This window comes from Cryptomeria japonica, chromosome 2 (genome assembly GCF_030272615.1).
Source record: "Cryptomeria japonica chromosome 2, Sugi_1.0, whole genome shotgun sequence".
Classification (NCBI taxonomy): Eukaryota; Viridiplantae; Streptophyta; class Pinopsida; order Cupressales; family Cupressaceae; genus Cryptomeria; species Cryptomeria japonica.
This window is the reverse complement of record NC_081406.1, coordinates 519631582-519648223: the sequence shown is the minus strand read 5'-3', so window position 1 is coordinate 519648223 and position 16642 is coordinate 519631582. Positions and strand designations below refer to the sequence as shown.

At 40.1% G+C, this 16642-nt stretch overlaps 1 protein-coding gene across 1 annotated transcript in view; it reads right to left on the bottom strand.

Annotated features, from left to right (window-relative positions):
• Positions 1-16642, bottom strand: part of LOC131035269 (probable RNA-dependent RNA polymerase 1) — a 163173-nt gene that overhangs the window by 26781 nt on the left and 119750 nt on the right. Inside the window, exon 3 of the mRNA XM_057966939.2 lies at positions 9164-9314. Within this exon, the coding sequence (XP_057822922.2) occupies positions 9164-9314 (151 nt within the window). The remainder of the gene's footprint in view (positions 1-9163; positions 9315-16642) is intronic.

The following is a 16642-nucleotide window of genomic DNA, read 5'->3' as shown; positions in this document are numbered from 1 at the left end:
TTCAAGAGGCCACATTTTTGCTCAAGGAAGTCCTATTTCCAAAAGGTGTTCATGAATTTGCTTACAAACTAGAGCACACAATTGCTATTTCGCAATTTGCTATCAAGTGTCCATTTGCTGGTCATGCTTTTTCACTATTGCAATTAAATGGCTGAGTCTTTGCTAAGTTTGACTCTATAGGACTTGCCCAAGATTGCTTGCCTCAAGACTCGCCGATTCTATTGATTTTTTGGTGAGTCCTCTAGAACTAGTTACCCCACATTAAGTGTAACATCATGTTTTCTTTACAACACCATGCCAAGTATGGGATCCACTAGACACAACATCAAGTATGATATGGTATCTCCACCATGACACAACATCAAGTATAACATCATATCTCCTCTACAAGACCATGAAATAGCCTTTGACATACAAGATCAACATCTACAATCCAAGGTGCTCGTAAATCAAGGACTAATGTAGATTATTTGGGACTAACACTTGTTGGTTAAACTATACTTTATCTATTGTGTCAATATCTAGTCTCACTTTTCTTCTCAATTGGCAAAACTAATGAACTTACATTTTTCTTTCATTAGCTCTTCAATCAATGAATCTCCTTCCAAGATAACTATTTTGTTAGTTCTTAGGGTTCAGCTTCCTCCTCTATTTGAATCTCCAAACCTCTTATCAATCCTACCTTTGTGGTCATGTGAATTCTTGAAAACCATCTACTTGAATATTTGATAAGATCTCTAGCCTTGCCTTTTGTATCCTACATCTAGGAGTAGATCATTTTAGCTCAAAAGATGAAACTCTTTCAGGTCTACTCTAATGACCATGAAATGTTGCAGCTCTATGTAGATAGTGATGAGAGTAAGAGAATTTATTGCTTCTTGTTGTGAAGAAGGATGTTTTGGGCTTCCAATTTCTAGTGGCCAACCATTGGTACCCAACTTTCTGTGTGAGCTATATGTCCTCAACAGCAAGTTAGACTTTGTGGTAGTGGAATGGATGCTTTTTTTTCTCAATGGATAACATTTGGTGGCCAACTCAATGGATGAGCTAAATATTCTCAATGGAGAGTTGAACATTGTTTTTCTCCTTGGGCAAGGGGAAAGGCCAGTATCAGTTGAAGCCTTGGGATAACAAGACCATTTGCAAAAGTTAATCACTATCATCTTCCTTCTGGAGCATAGGCTTATCCTTGTCTTGTCATCACCCTTGCACATGTTGTTGGGTTCCAAGTTGTTGACGTGTCTAAAGTCGCATCGCTGCAACTCTATCCAGCCAATGCAAAATAGAATTTACTCGTCGAGTATCCTATCCTCTCTTGTATAAGGAAATCCCTAATGTTGTTTTTAATCAATCAAAGGGGACAACCTCAAGGTTCCAAATGTCAGTTCTTGACTACGGGATAACTCAACGGTCGATGTGTTTTACTGGGAGCACGAGGGGCCTTACGTTTTGCAACAAGCTGGTATGTTGTGATTCTCGAACTGGGAAATAAAAGCAAAAGAGAAGGGTTTAGGAAACCTAAAATTAACCAGGCTGGTATGCGGGTAGACGGATTCGACATAACCAATCCCTTCTTGGCCAGAATAACTCACAACCTTGCAGGAACGGTGCAATCTTCAAGGGGACTTGGAAGATTTTCAGAAATGCATGGCTAAGCACCCAATTCTGGCATAGTTCAGACAAACAGCTGCAATTGAACTAAACATGATTTAAAGGCTCAGGCTAACCATACGCAAGGATACACAATCAACATATCCTTAGTGGTATTAGGCCGAATCCATCAGATACATGCACACCAAAAGATCTATCTAAATTGCTGAAGAAAACCATGCAAACAGAAGAAAACCAAGATATCAAACACCATTCTTCAATGTTTATATCTTGATTTTGACTGCCCTTACAACAATTTTTTGCAACATTTCTATGCTACTCCTAAAATCTAACCTATTCTAACTAAAATCTAACCATCTAACAATAATCTAACTCTCTAACCCTTTACAAAAGAAAGGCCTCTAGCTTTTATAGATTTACAAACTGAATCGACGACCAGGATTGACTGCATCCAAGGGCTGCAATCTGCCTTCTAGAAGTTGGCAGCTTTAACCCATGCCCACTCAATTCTCAGTTATCCATTCAACCACCTTCTCAACTGCCTACCACTATTTGGCTTTAATCCAGTCTATCAAGTAGCTAGACATAACTGCCCACAACTGACCTGTGTTCCACTTTGTTTCAAAATATCCTGAGCGGGACCCACAAGTAGCTCTTTACAATAAAACAGTTTCAGTCTTTTAAACTGATTTTCTGGAATTTCTTCCAGCTGTGCATTTTTGAGAATGCACGCACTCGTTGCATTCTGAATGTTCTTTGTCTTTGATCTTGAGGGGGGGGATCTCAACTTTGTGGTCTGGTCGCGTGCTTCCCATGCTTCATTTTTTGATCTTGCGCTCTGCATCCTCACTTCCCAGCTTTGCTCGCGATCGCGTCTCCAATTTGTGTTTCAGGTTGACGTTCTCGTTGTTCCCAATGTCATCTTGCAAACAATGAATTTAAACCCGGATTAATCATTTTGAAAAATTAAATAAATTAATTCAACAAATATTAAATCCACTTTAAGCAACGTCAGGCTCTGCTGTGGCGAAAACGAAAGACGTTTGCATTTAAAATATAAGTGCCCTCCTTCGCAAATTAGGGCTTTAGGATTAAAATGCAACTTTTGAGTTTGTTCTAAAACGCCTAGCTTTTGAAATAAGACTTTGGGCATTTAGTGTATTTTTGCATGATTCTGCCTTCTGAGTTGACACTTTAAACGCCTTCCTCCTAATGGTAAAAATTCGCTTATTTAAGAGTTAGCCCGACTTTGGGAGAAAATTCGGCCTTGGAAGCCAAAATGCGAACATTCTCTTAGCATTATATTATTTTGCTTCAATGTAAGAAGAAAATCGGGCTTTCAAAATGAATTATGCGATTTAGAACTTCTATTTCACTTCTGGCATTTGAGATGGTCTTGGCAAAATTGGACCCTTTTAGATTTTTGACTTAATGGGGGATTTTGCACGACTAAGGGTTTACCGGAATTTTGGCCATTTAACTTGGAATGCACGATTTTGGTCTTGACTCGGGTAAATATTAGGGAACTAGTGAACCTCTTTCAAAATGGATAAAAATGCCGATTTCGTTTTATATGCCTTCCTTGACAAATTAGAAACGTGGGCTCTTGGCAAAAAAGGGGGAGAAGATGCCTAAGTTATGCCGAGTTCAGGCATTTACATTAAAAAATATGCGATTTTGTTTTACCAAGTTTGTTGGTTGAAAATTTTGTACACTTGGGGAAATATACAAAATTGTGGTTTCAACCACAGCACACGAGTAAAAACTCTCCTAATTAAGGGAACGCTCCCCCTATCTAACTACAACTTGGAAAGTAAAATGGGATGGGACAGCAATCTTTCTTCTTTTTTCAAGAAAGACAATATCCTTTTCTCTTCACAGAAAAGGATAGCGATTGAAAACGAACAGCAGTAACTACTTTCAAGTGAAATGAGAGAAAGGAAATGAAGTTTCCTGAAAGCGCAAAGACTTCCGTCACTTCCTTCGGGACGGGACAGCAATATCAAGCTCAAAGACTTGACTATTGGAAGTCCTATCTACCCTTTGTTATACTAAATTTTACAACGAATAAAAGATAACAACTCAAAGACTGAAATAATCTATTCTTTTAACACAAAGACAAGAACTAATGCAAGCTCAAAGAATTGCTGCTATTTCTTATCAAACAGTAATTTTTCCTCAAGAATAGACGCAAGCTCAAAGACTTGCTGCTCCTTCAAGAGGGTTTCCTATTTTAATTAATCTTCTCTACTTGCAGCTCAAAGACTTCAAATCAGATTGGACTAAGCTCCTTTAGAAACACTTTGCATAGAAGAAATAAAAAGATTCAAACTCAAACATGTAGTTCAAAGACTCAAAACTTGAGTAATCCTTCTTTATTATTCTTCAAAAACTTTCAATCCACATACATAAGCTCAAAGACTTCTTGCTGTAAATTTGGCAGAGTTTTTGCTTGCTTTCAAAAAGATAAATATTACAATAGACTCCTCCAGTATTTATAGAAGAGGAGCCTTGAGAAAAAGGTGGGAGGATCCTAACTAACTTGAGAGATTCTCTCAACCACCAAGACTCATTCAATAACTAACTGAGACTTCATTAACTAACTAAGAGTTACTCCAACTAACTAAGACTTATTCCAACTACAGTCCTAATCGGACACAACTTGTAGTTGTCTTACATGTAATTACAAAAGTGCAAGTAATGTGTAACTTGCATTTTACAAAAAATATTTTTACATGTAACTTGTCAAAACGAAATTACAAATGCATAACTAAAACTATTCCATGTGTCTAAAGACACGACTCTAACTGCATCATCCTTTGTCTGTGATGATCTTCATGTCGCTTCAGGATGCTAGAACTTGAAGTATTCTAGATTGGTAAAGACATCTTGAACCGGAACGGGAACTTGCATCCTTGTCTTCTTGCTTGGGGTAATACTAGCTTTTCAAGAGGGAACGGGCTGCCTTCCTCTTTTCATGTCATGACCATCTTTGTCTTGAAAGCATTCTATGCTCTCAACCATGAATTGTTGTTGTATCTCTTCTTTGTATCATCCTTCATTCTTGAAATCTTCTTGCAAAATAAGGCCCATGCCTTAATCCATTGATTTGGTAGATCGTGTGTGCAAACCGGACTGACAAGGGAAGGGATAAATTGATGCGAAAATGGGCTCACAAGTGAATTTCGGGTTTTGGAAGCTGCATTACATGTGTGGGAAAAACAAGAGCATTAACTTGCAAATGTGGGAACAAACATGCAACTTCATATGTGTAATGGGTAACTACAAGTTTGCACTTGTAATTGGTCCTTTAAAACTCATTTTCAAGTGTTTTTTGAGTGCATTTTGGACCAATTTCGGGTTCTGGATGGCTGACTGCAAGTAGACTTTAAATGGGGAAAATGAATGAAGGTGTGAAATGAGTGGATGAATTGGTATGTACGGATGAGGGAATTGGAAGCGGATAGGTAAAAATGAATTTCAAGAAGATCACTTGGAACTTTGCCAATGCAAAAATGGGAAGAACTTTCAACTTGCAACCCGGATTTCAAAAAAAAGATGGTTAAATCTTTTATCCGTAAGGGAAGAACAATGATTTTCATCCAACTTGTAATCGGAATTTAAAATCCCGAATACAAGTAAAGAGGGAAAATGGGGAAGAACAATGCAATTCTAAAATTGCTTTACAAAAAGGAAAATCTCTCTCACAAAATCTGATTTTTGGGGAAGAACCAACCATTTACAAATTTACAACTAGGAAGGAAAAACAAGAAAACAAGAAAACAAGAAAAATGAAACAAGAAGAAAATAAATCTTACCTTGCTCCAATCTAAAAATGCCTCTCCAAAAGATGATCAATCTTTGAAATAAAGAAGAATATCTCTTAAAAAGAAACTAACCGTATTCCAAAACCCTAGCCACGTTTTTGAAAAAATGCCCAAAACTGAAAAACGTGGCAGCAAATGCATGAGAAATGGCATGGAAAATGGCCAAAACTCTTTCTAACCTCAATACCTTAGCATACCAAGTCAAAACGATTCATAACATTGCTGATTCGTGGCATTTTTAATGAAGAAAAACATGGTTTTTTGGCAAAAACGTGTTTGCTGTTATAAAGCTAAAAACCAGCAATCTTAACCTCCATGTGGCATGAAAGGTGTTTAAAAATGCATAAAAATAGGGAGGAATCCATAACGCCTTCTATCTCCCAAAAAATCTCCACAAAAATTTGCTAAAAATCTTCAAAAAACATGTTTTTCCTTGCAATTCGGGTTTTTTGGAACAAATAGCAAGTTTAAAATGTCAAAAATGCACTTTATAAGCAAAATCGGGTTTTTTGGACCAAAGTGCAAGTTTTAAATTGTCACTTTTTCACTTACAAGGCAAAATCGGGTTTTTTGGACCAAACTGCAAGTTTTAAAGACTTGTAAATGGGAAATAAAATCCCTACAACAAGTTATACTTGCTTGCACATATGTAATGGGGATTTAAAATCCCTATTACATGCAAAAACCATTAAAGTAGGGGTTTTTTCACCAAACTGCAAGTTTACTTGCACATATGTAATGGGGATTTAAAATCCCTATTACATGCAAAAACCATTAAAGTAGGGGTTTTTTGACCAAATTGCAAGTTTACTTGCAGTTGAGCCAAAAAATCCCTATTTTAACTAAAAATGACCAAAAAACAATAAAAAGATAAAAACAACAAAGGGGAAATTTAAAACAAATTACAAGTAACATCTTTTAAAATAAAAGTGCACATGTAATTGGTCAAAAATTCCCCTACAAAGACCAAACAATGAATATCATTAAAACTTGCAGTTTGAAGAAAATTCTCCACCTGCAGTCGGGATTTTAAAACGCGACTGAAAGAGAGACATAGCAAATGAACCCAGAATTTGATGAAATTCGAAACGTAGTTTGAGGATGGACTGAGGATTAAGCCAGTCCAAGGATTAGTCGAAATTCTGCCTCGGGAAGCGTGCCATAGAGTAATTTTTTTCATTTTTTCACAAAAATTTCATGTAATGGTCCTTCATTTTTGAAAACAAAAATGAGGACAACAAAGTTTAACGCCCCATATCATTGAATGAAATTTGGGCCTTACAGGAGAAATGCGCGATGTTAATGTCTCTGGTCACCATTTTCGGCTAAATGAGTGATTTTTCGAACTTGTCTTCTTACTTTTTCGGCCTAGTAGGAGATTTGGCGAGTTTCAAATTTATTTCCCTCTTTTTCGGCCTACTAGCCGATTTTGTGAGACTTAGGCTCTCTGTTTGAATGCCCTTTATAAATTTTGGGTCTTTAGACGGAAATGTGAGATTTCGGGCCCCTTTGGTCGCTATTTGCCTAAGTTTTCCAATTTCGGGCCATTTGTTCCTTTTGCAAGTTCGGGTATGATAGAGAAAATGAGTGATTTTACTTGGTTTCTAGCCTTTGTTTCATGAAACTTCGGCTTTTTTAAAAGGTTTTGCGCGATTTGCGGGGTTTGAGCGATTCAAACACAAATCTTTGGTTATCACCTTGATGCAAGACTTGGGCATTTTTACGAAAGTACGCGATTTTCTTTGCCTTTGTCTTTTGGCATATGAGGATATTGTGCACGATTGGTTTGTGCTTCTCGGCTTACAAGCCGATTTTGGTAGCTTTGGCTTGCAAAATGTCGAACCCTTGCTCCATGAATTTCGAGATTCACAGGGCACTTGTGAAAGATCCCAAATGGATCCTTTTGCTATTGCTGCTGTAAATTCTTAATTAAACATACTATATTTTTGTAATTTTCCGGTGATCTTATAGAATAGACAAAAGTTACAAAAGGGGATTGTTTCTTTTTGGGTTTTGATGTTATAAGTAAAGTAATTGATAAATAGCAACAACTGTGAAATAAAACAATAAACAATGTTCATATGTAAGAACACTTAAACAATCTGAAAATACTGCAAATCATACCAGGCAAATAGCCTAGTTTTGTATTCAGCAAGAATCCATACATTTATTTGGAGTTGTTCTCAATCTGGATTGATGCCAAATGGAGGAATATTGCTGGCAACGAACAAGGAAGACCAAATAAGCTGAATACAACCCTTCAAGCCAACATACAAACAAGGCGTGGTTGCAAAGGAGGCGTGGAAGTTGCTGCAAATCACATGCCAGCTGAAATAGACTAGCCGCCCTGTTGAAACCCCCAATATGCACGCTGAATCTTCAGGACAAGAAGATGTGTCTTCTACCTCTGACAATCTCTGTGCAATCCTGGATAAATCCACTGTCAACTCCTGCTGAGGGCTACATCCCAGCAAGCTCAGACCTGAGGTTTGCGTCCTAGACCAAAATCACTCTTCCAAAGCAATTCCCAAATTCGCAATTTTCAAAATGATCAAAGATGCTATCAATTAGGTTTTCATCTCCTTATAACTCCTTTCCCTTTGCAAGTCGAACCCTAAAGAATAATAAAGCTTGCGCTTTATAATTAAAGTGACACTTTCCCAATTATGGCATCAAACTATAGAAAAATATCGCTTTATTGCGAATAAATAGCTTCAAGCATCCAAAAAGACTCTGGGAGGTGAGAATCATGTAGCAAAGTTCAAGAAATTTCCAACGAGCTATAACACATAGGCATATCAAACCAAATGAAGCCAAAAACCCCTTATTACTCCGAAATGGCTATATACATAGCCTTATTTTAATTTATTTAATCGCTAACTTAAAAAATATTTAAATATATTAAAATATTTCCATAGATCCAATAATAGCCCAAAATAACCAACCAAACATGAATCTGACTTTGTCACCTGTCTGTGACTGATGCCGGACAAGATGGGTCAACTAGGAGTCCCATCCCTAAAATCTAGGGATGCTCCTAGAAACTAGGAAACACACCCAATCTTCCTGAAACTGAAACCATGGTATGGTCCCATGGAACCTCAAATATGGAAATTGCCACAACCTCCTAAAAAGTAGGGAATCTCCCTAAAATCAAGGAACTGCTCCCAACGGCCCACAAACTGCCTGAAACACCAACTCCGGATATTGAATACCCTGTGTGAGTCTCCATCCACCACTGCTAGCCTACGAGACCCCCATAATAGGCTAACTCACATGTCTCTACTAGACAAACTAAAGAGGGGACATGACAACTTGGAAGGTCCTCATTCTCTCCTACCACGCGGGCAGACCAGACTTAAAACGGGGGTCCCCTCTCATAAACGGGGTGAGGTGTGCGAGCACAACACAAGGGAACTCAACCTAGGAGATGAATCTTAAAGAGGGGGACAGTTTTCCTAAATCTCCATGCTATAATCAGTAAGTTGCAGTCCATTCTATTAGCAACTCATTAGATTAACATGGACGTATGTCTGTGATGGTTATCGACGTTATGTATTATGTTGCAGAAAGATAAATATATAATAGTTATGAAGTAAAGAATTAAGAAATCCAAGTAATAATGTATATGTGATATATTTACTTTATGAACTATGCAAATATGAAAAAGAAATATTTAAACTGAAGGAAAATAATCAAAGACAAAATAAATTGCATATACATACCTCAATTGTCACTTCATGATTCAACACTGTTTGTGGTGGAGCAATATAATCCATTGGTGGTTCTTGTTGAGGTGGGATGAGGGACTTATCCCAGCTTATGAAGAAAAGATCACCATCCAAATCACTACCCGAACATTCATCTGGATGAGGTCTGCATGGTCAAAATTATGAGAATACAATCTTTTCCTTCAGAAATACAACTGAATAAAGAGAGTAAAAATTAAACCAAGATACTGAATGGGTCTATACAAATCTTTGAGGATTATAATATTGAATGTTAGGACTGATATATTAACTAAAACAGTATGTAGTTAAGCTTTATTAATTTTGTAGAATGAGACACGTGATGAGTGCAAACACCTAAGACTTCACACAAAGCTAATCCAAGTTCTGTCACACTCAGTTGAAATGTAACAATGAAAATTGGCAAGCAAGAAGCTTGAGTCTTGTAAAGAGATAAAATGATATAGGAGCATCCCAAGCCAAAAAGTAATCTAGCATCAACCAAAAATGTGTTTTGTGTTTGTTGTTTTTTTATGTGTTGTTGCCGATCGGTGTTACTGCAATTATATTTTCTTACTGCAATTTCAATCTGATGCATTCAAGCAAGTAAATAGTAGTCAAGTTATGTGTTTCCACTCTTGTAGCCAATCAGCATGGCAATTTGAACATAGCATCTTATGAGCATCATGATCATGTCCACATGTCAAAATTGGACTTTGCACAAAAAGATTTGAACTTGCACCAAAGTTTAATTATCAGTCTTACGAGGGTTTACATAAAGCCAAAGCAAATTTTGCGAACCATTTTGAGGTACATCGAAGGTCATTTTACACGATTCAAGGAGGTGCACCAACTTCCAAGACATTTTCAAGGCTGAAATCATTAAAGAGGGATTTTTGATCCCTATCACATGTGCCTAGAGTGATATTCTATGTTTTTGAGTGGTACTTCCTAACTAAATCAACATTTCTCTATAAAAGGATGGCAAAATTCAACTGAAGTGATAATAGCAATTAGCACCAAGAGTCAGTAGCAAAAGCCATTGTAATTCTAAGGCCTATGAATACTAATGAAGCTTATGAAGCTTATAATGTAATTATGTTTTGAAGTTATAAATGTGCTTTGATTTTGTGAATCTTTGTAATTCCACTATGTCAATGTGTTAAGTGATGCCATTGTTGAGTGGTTGGATAGTCCTTCATTAGACCATCCAACAATAACAGTGTCAAGTGGCATCAAAGCTTAGATTTGAGTCCTAAAGAAACAGGAATGAAGAGTCTTCCAGCACTAAGTTGTGTAAAATATTCCTTTGGAGAGTTGTAAGTCTGGCTGTAAACAAATCACCTAAGTGTGAGCCAGTTTGCATCAGATTTTAAGTTAGAATTTCTCCACAAAGAGTGGTTAGAGGTCAAGGTATTGTGAAAATTGCCGAAAAAATAGACAAATAGGAAATATTTAAGATAACTAGAAATGTCCAAATCGATTGGATGTTGTTGAAGACTAAGAAGTTGGTTCAGGTTTGCAGTTTTGGTATGCATATATGAGGGAAAAAATGGAATTGGATTATGTTGATGTGTTTTGTATGCACTATGCAACACAAAATAAAATACTAGGAATTCTATCCTCTCTTGAACAAAATCCTCCCAAGTGCTAAATTTCATGATCAAATGGGATGACTCCAAGGTTCCGAATGTCAAGTCTTGACATGCTCTTGGATAGACTTAGTGTTATTATGTGATTTTGCTGGAATCACAAGGTGGACTTAAGTTGAATCTTGAATGTTGCTGGAACGTGGAAAGCTAACTTGATTTGAAAAGAAAAAAAAGAAAAAGGGATAAAAGGGTTTAGAAAGTTAATCTAAGCCTAGGAATGTAAGAGCGATAGACAATCTTTGGTGAAACTCAACTAGACTTTGCTTCGCCATGCAAAGCAACAACTCCACAAAGTTTAGTGCAATTTTCTAAGGAGAGCAAAATGATGTTCAAACTACTACCATGGCATAGACCTCTTCAATGTAATGCATATCAATGTGTAAGTAGCAATCGTAGTTGAGCTCGAATAAGATGGATCCAACTGAGTAGCAAGACACTTTACAATCAGGAAAGTGTTAGTAGTACGGACGTACGAATTTCACCATTGATCATACACAAAGTTCTTCCATTCATCTAAATAGCATGAAAATTAAGCAAGAAGTAGAGACCATGCAAATTGTTGAATCAACATATGAAGTTCACCATATCTTCAATGAAATTTACATAGTTCATGCAACAATGTCTTGGCAACAATATTTGTCTTCTCCTACTCTATTCTAAGTAGTAATAATCTACTTGCTATTAAACTCTTAACTATTAACCTTTACAAATGAAGTAGAGCCTTATATAGTGCTTTCAGTATAACGAGCGGCCTAGATTGATTCACAATCAATGGCCAAGATTGAAAGATAGAAACCCTAATTAGGATTTGTTACAGCCATTACAAAGCATTTCATGCTTGACCAATGATAAAACCACGTTGAGTGGGACACATGTCCTTCATTGAATTATTCACCAATCGATGGTGAAGGTAGATGCATCGAATTTTGTGCTTGCATGTGATAGTTATCTTCCTTGATGGATGAGTCAGGTGCATTGAACCTGGACGCTTTATCTTGAAATGATGTGATTGGATAAGCGATGATTGGGCACCACCTCAGCTAGTCGATCCTTGTAACTCATCACAAAGGTAGGTGATTTGAGGCATATCTCCTGATACTCAACATTTCCAAGCTCTTGCAATGATGATGGAGGAAATGAGATGAAGGTAGGAGATATTCCCAAATTGCATCATCCTTGGGGATCAGTTTTTCTAACTTTGATTAACTCTTCTAGAACTATCTCCCTGATGTACTGGCAATGATTCTTGGATTTCCAGAGGAAATTCAAGGTTGTGAAAATTTTCTTCTTTTAGCACATTGTTAGGGGTAAAAACGTATGTTAGTACGAATAATAATTATAAGTGTGTTATGTGTGTTTATGTTTTGTTGTTGTTGAGAGCTTCCCGTCGAGTAGTTGGGAGTTGGTGACGGTTGGCAACTTGGCCAACCGTCGGGTCTATATATTTTTTGGTTGGAACCTCGACAGGGGGATTATGGATGGACAATTCGGGACATTGGAATAAAGATATAACTTTCTGGTCTAATTATTATCATCTGTCATTTATGTTATGATGTACAATTGTTTTGTTCTATGAATGCTTGGTACGTGCAGGAACTACTGTGTTATTGATTATTCACCAACTATATCTTTAGGACTAAACATTTTGGCGTCGTTGCCTAAACGAACCTGGAGATAACCATGGCGGCAAGCGGAAGCAATTAATGGGCCGACCTTTTAACCAGCAATTAATTGTTGTGGACAGCGACACGCACGAAGAGAGTACCGCGGAAGAGGAAAGAGAGGATCAGTTGACGACAGACTTGGTGGAGTTGTGGGACGTGTCGGTCACGCAATACGTACGGTGAGAGGCTTAGGAGAGAGTCGTCTCGGAAGGTACAGTACGTGGTGAACTCACCGTCAGCACCCCCGTCTTTGACCTACTCGGAAGTATTCCAAGGTTACTCGCCAAGAATTGGATTGCACTCCAAGACCAAAGGGAGGAAACGGCAAAGGAACTTCGGTGGCAACAAGTTCTCCGACGGTACGAGGAATGGAGTCGTAGGGAGGAAGAGGAGAGGGAGGCCAGTCAGCACTGTACCTCTGGCACTTGATGCCCCTACGACCGAACAAAGACAGACGTACCACTGCTACCAAAGGAGTACACAAGGGAACTGTACGGCGATCTCTCCGCATAAAAGAACAGGTCAACAGGAGACGACGACTAAGAGAGGTTGCCGACTCGAGGAGTCCAAAGAAACACAGCAAAAGTCGGAGTGTGAGTTGGAGTCGTAGTCAAGAGAGGCAAAAACCGTGTAAGTGGAAGGAGTTGGCCGAGGTCGCCAGGAACCTGCCACTTCCAGACGTAACGGAGGAAGATCTCACCGACCAAGCCCCACACTCAACGTCAAGTGAAGAAGACTCCAAAACCGAATCACAAAGCACCCAATCAGAATTTTTCGAACAAGGAGAGGAAGCGGTACGAGACCTGCACGAGGAAATCGCCACTATTTTCGAAGCAACGTTGTCCGACATTAAAAACTTGTCCTTGTCGGAGGGCATCAAAATAGGAAGATCGGATCCAGAAACACTGGGAAGGAGGGACTATAGAAGTGAAGGTGACCAAAGCCCGGTTGGCAGGGGCCCAACCAGACCAGGAGCGTATGGTACCCTCCAAACACATAGTACCTTCCCAGCATATAGCCATTTCCAGGCACTGCATAAAACGGCATAGAAAAGAACGATGGCACGCACCCCGGAGAAAAAAAAACTTCCAAAATTCATGGGCAACGGGTTAGAGGACCCCATACGGCATTGCAAGACATGCGTCACCATCTGGGAAGCAAATGGCCAGCACGACCAGGACTACTGGGTGAAGGCATTTCCGGCCACTCTGCGAGGAATAGCTATTGACTGGTACACAGACCTTGATGCTTAGCATAAAACATCCTGGAGCAATCTGAAGAAGGCCTTCGAGAAAGAATTCAAACTCCTACGGGATGACAACGAGATTGTGGCAGAAATTTACAACACCAAACAAGGAAAAAACGAAAGTGTGCGCGCATATAACAGAAGGCTGAGGGAATTGCTTAACAAAATGGAGAACAAGTCGGTAGATGGCCTCAAGAAGTGTTGGTTCATGGAAGGATTGGTACCATCCCTGAGAAGGACTATGAAAGTAGTCCCTCCGCCATCGTACGATGAAGCATACAACCGCGCCATGGATATTGAAAGTGAAAACAAGACATCCCGAGGGAAGCGACGGACCAGTGATGGTGACAGCATGGACGAAGACAGTGACAGGGGATCCAAAACCGTGCAAGCACTCCGGAAGGATATGATGAGGATGATGGAGTTAAAAGGTGACAAAAAAAGTGGTAGGGAAGGAAAAGAACTATGGTGTACTAACTGCAAGAATGAAGGACACACTAAAGGAAGTTGTCCCGGTAAAGTTTTTTGTGACATCTGCCAAGTAATGGGACATTCCACTAAGGAATGCCCGTACAACTTGAAAGCACGAAGCACACAAGTGCTCTACGCCCAACCCGACCAAACCACACCGCCGATGACACCACCGAAGCTAATAGCAAACTTTGACGCCTCACCTGGAGGGTACAGAAACAATCGAGGTAACAACAGATCCAATAATAGCACCCCAAGGAGCAGAATTCAATACGACGGGAAGGGGCAACCCATGATTCCATTCAGGAAGTGCAACGAATGGGGTCACTTTGCTCATGAATGCCAAAACAGAGGTGATGTAGGAAGTTTGTTGTGCAGATGGTGCGGTCCAGGAAATCACGAGGACATAGATTGTCCAAAACAAAAAGGGGTGAACATGCTCGATGTGGAGGGATCAAGAGAAGACGTACTGGCAATCAAAAGGTTGCAGAACAAGAAAGCCATGTACCCGAACCCTCGCATAGAAAAAGAAAGACTCCAGGAGGCAAGGGCGGATATCGAGCGGGCAATGGCTGGAGAGCGGAGGGCCTCGCACCTGGCTGCCGATACACCAGTCCAATCGGAACCAGAGAAGAATATCATCAAGCAGATGTTACAAACCACAATACCCGTACGGGTGTCGGACCTTCTACAGACCATGCCACAGTTAAGGATGGCTCTGACAAATGTAATCGAGGACACTACCATCGGCCAAGTACACCAAACGATGACAAAGTCTGGTACGGACCTGGTGAAGGGATCCGGTACGGATGCCATGAACCCTATGCTACTAGTGGTGGGCGTCGGACAGAAACCCGCAGTGGTAGAGATGGATATATTGGTACAAAAGCTGACAAACACCATTGTTGATGGTGGGTCCAGAGTCAACGTACTGCCGGAGGAAACTTGGTGGAACCTCGGCAAGCCGACTTTATGACCACCAACCTTCCACCTAGTCGGTGCGGATCAGCACGGCATCAAACCCCTTGGCACCCTCATGGCACAAAAGGTGGTAATTGGGACACAGCACTTCCTTCTAGATTTTGTAGTCATCCCTCTGGAAAGGAAAGCGTACGACACTCTTCTAGGAAGGGGGTGGTTGATCATGGCCAAAGCTAACCACAACTGGAAAAGGAATATGCTTTCAATCGAGAGTGACGGTCATAAGTATGTAATTGATCTAAGGAACCAGTCCGTTAGCGAAGAGCTCGCGTCATCGGACTCCGACTCAGAAGATTCAAATAGATGGGAGTGGGGTTCTGCAGGAAACAGAGGAGGGAAAGAACCTGACGAGGAAGGAGTGTTGGAACTGGACGAATGTTCCGAGGATGGAACCAGTTCACTGGTGGAACTTTTTCATTGGCAAATGGAGGACTATGAGGTCTTCCACCCAGAGTGTCACATGCTTCAAATATGTGAGACAGGAGAATCAAGTGGCGAGATGGAAGAACAATCCTTTTCCTCGGAGTGCGGTAGATACCAAGAGGGAATGGCACAGATGGACGACACGCCAACCCACCAGTTTGAACGGGATAAACCCATCAAGTACGAGGAAAGGGATGTGAAAAAAATCAATCTAGGCAAGGACGAGGACTCGCAGGTGATACTTGTAGGGGATGATTGGAACCCCGTACTAGATCACTCGTATGATGTACACCAGTCGAGGGAGTGTTTGAGTTATTTGTATGGCGTATGGTCAGCAAAGAAGGGAGACTGGCATAGCCCATACGATGTACGACTTGCAAGAGGAGGAATACCGTACGACGGAACATTGCACCCACAGGAAACTAAGTCATACAATCTTGTACGACTAGCAACGGATAAAGGAGAAAGACCATACGGTCAGAAAACAGACAAACCGTACGTGTAGGATCCGTACAATCCCCTCCTTCGCGGTGTTTGTACACGCAGGGATCGGTTGTATGAAAATTTTGAGGGTATTTGTGCAGAGATTTGTGCCATCCATGTGAAGCTGAGTGAAGAGTTGGCACAGGTTGAAGAGGTCGTATGACCAGGGAGCGGAAGTGCACGAGTTAATCTGTATGGTGTAGAGGCAGCAATCGGTCCAATGGTCCGTACCAGTATGGCAAACCAAACAATGGCAAAGGAGGCCGCACTAGGGAAAAACGAGGTCGTCGTACAGGTAATTGGTACTAGTACGACATGTTTAGGTACTGGTACAACGAGCACTAGTACAGTACCAGCAAGTATTGGTACGTCGGGTGCTAGTACGACATGTTTAGGTACTGGTAAGACGATCACTGGTACCAGGTTGGAAGGACAACTTCTGGCAGAACGAATAGCTAGCCCAGTGGGAGATGTACAACCAATGGGGGTGCTGTTCCAGAAGATTGAAGAGGGGGAATCGCCGACACAGCGACGAGTATCGTTGCCATAGATCAAT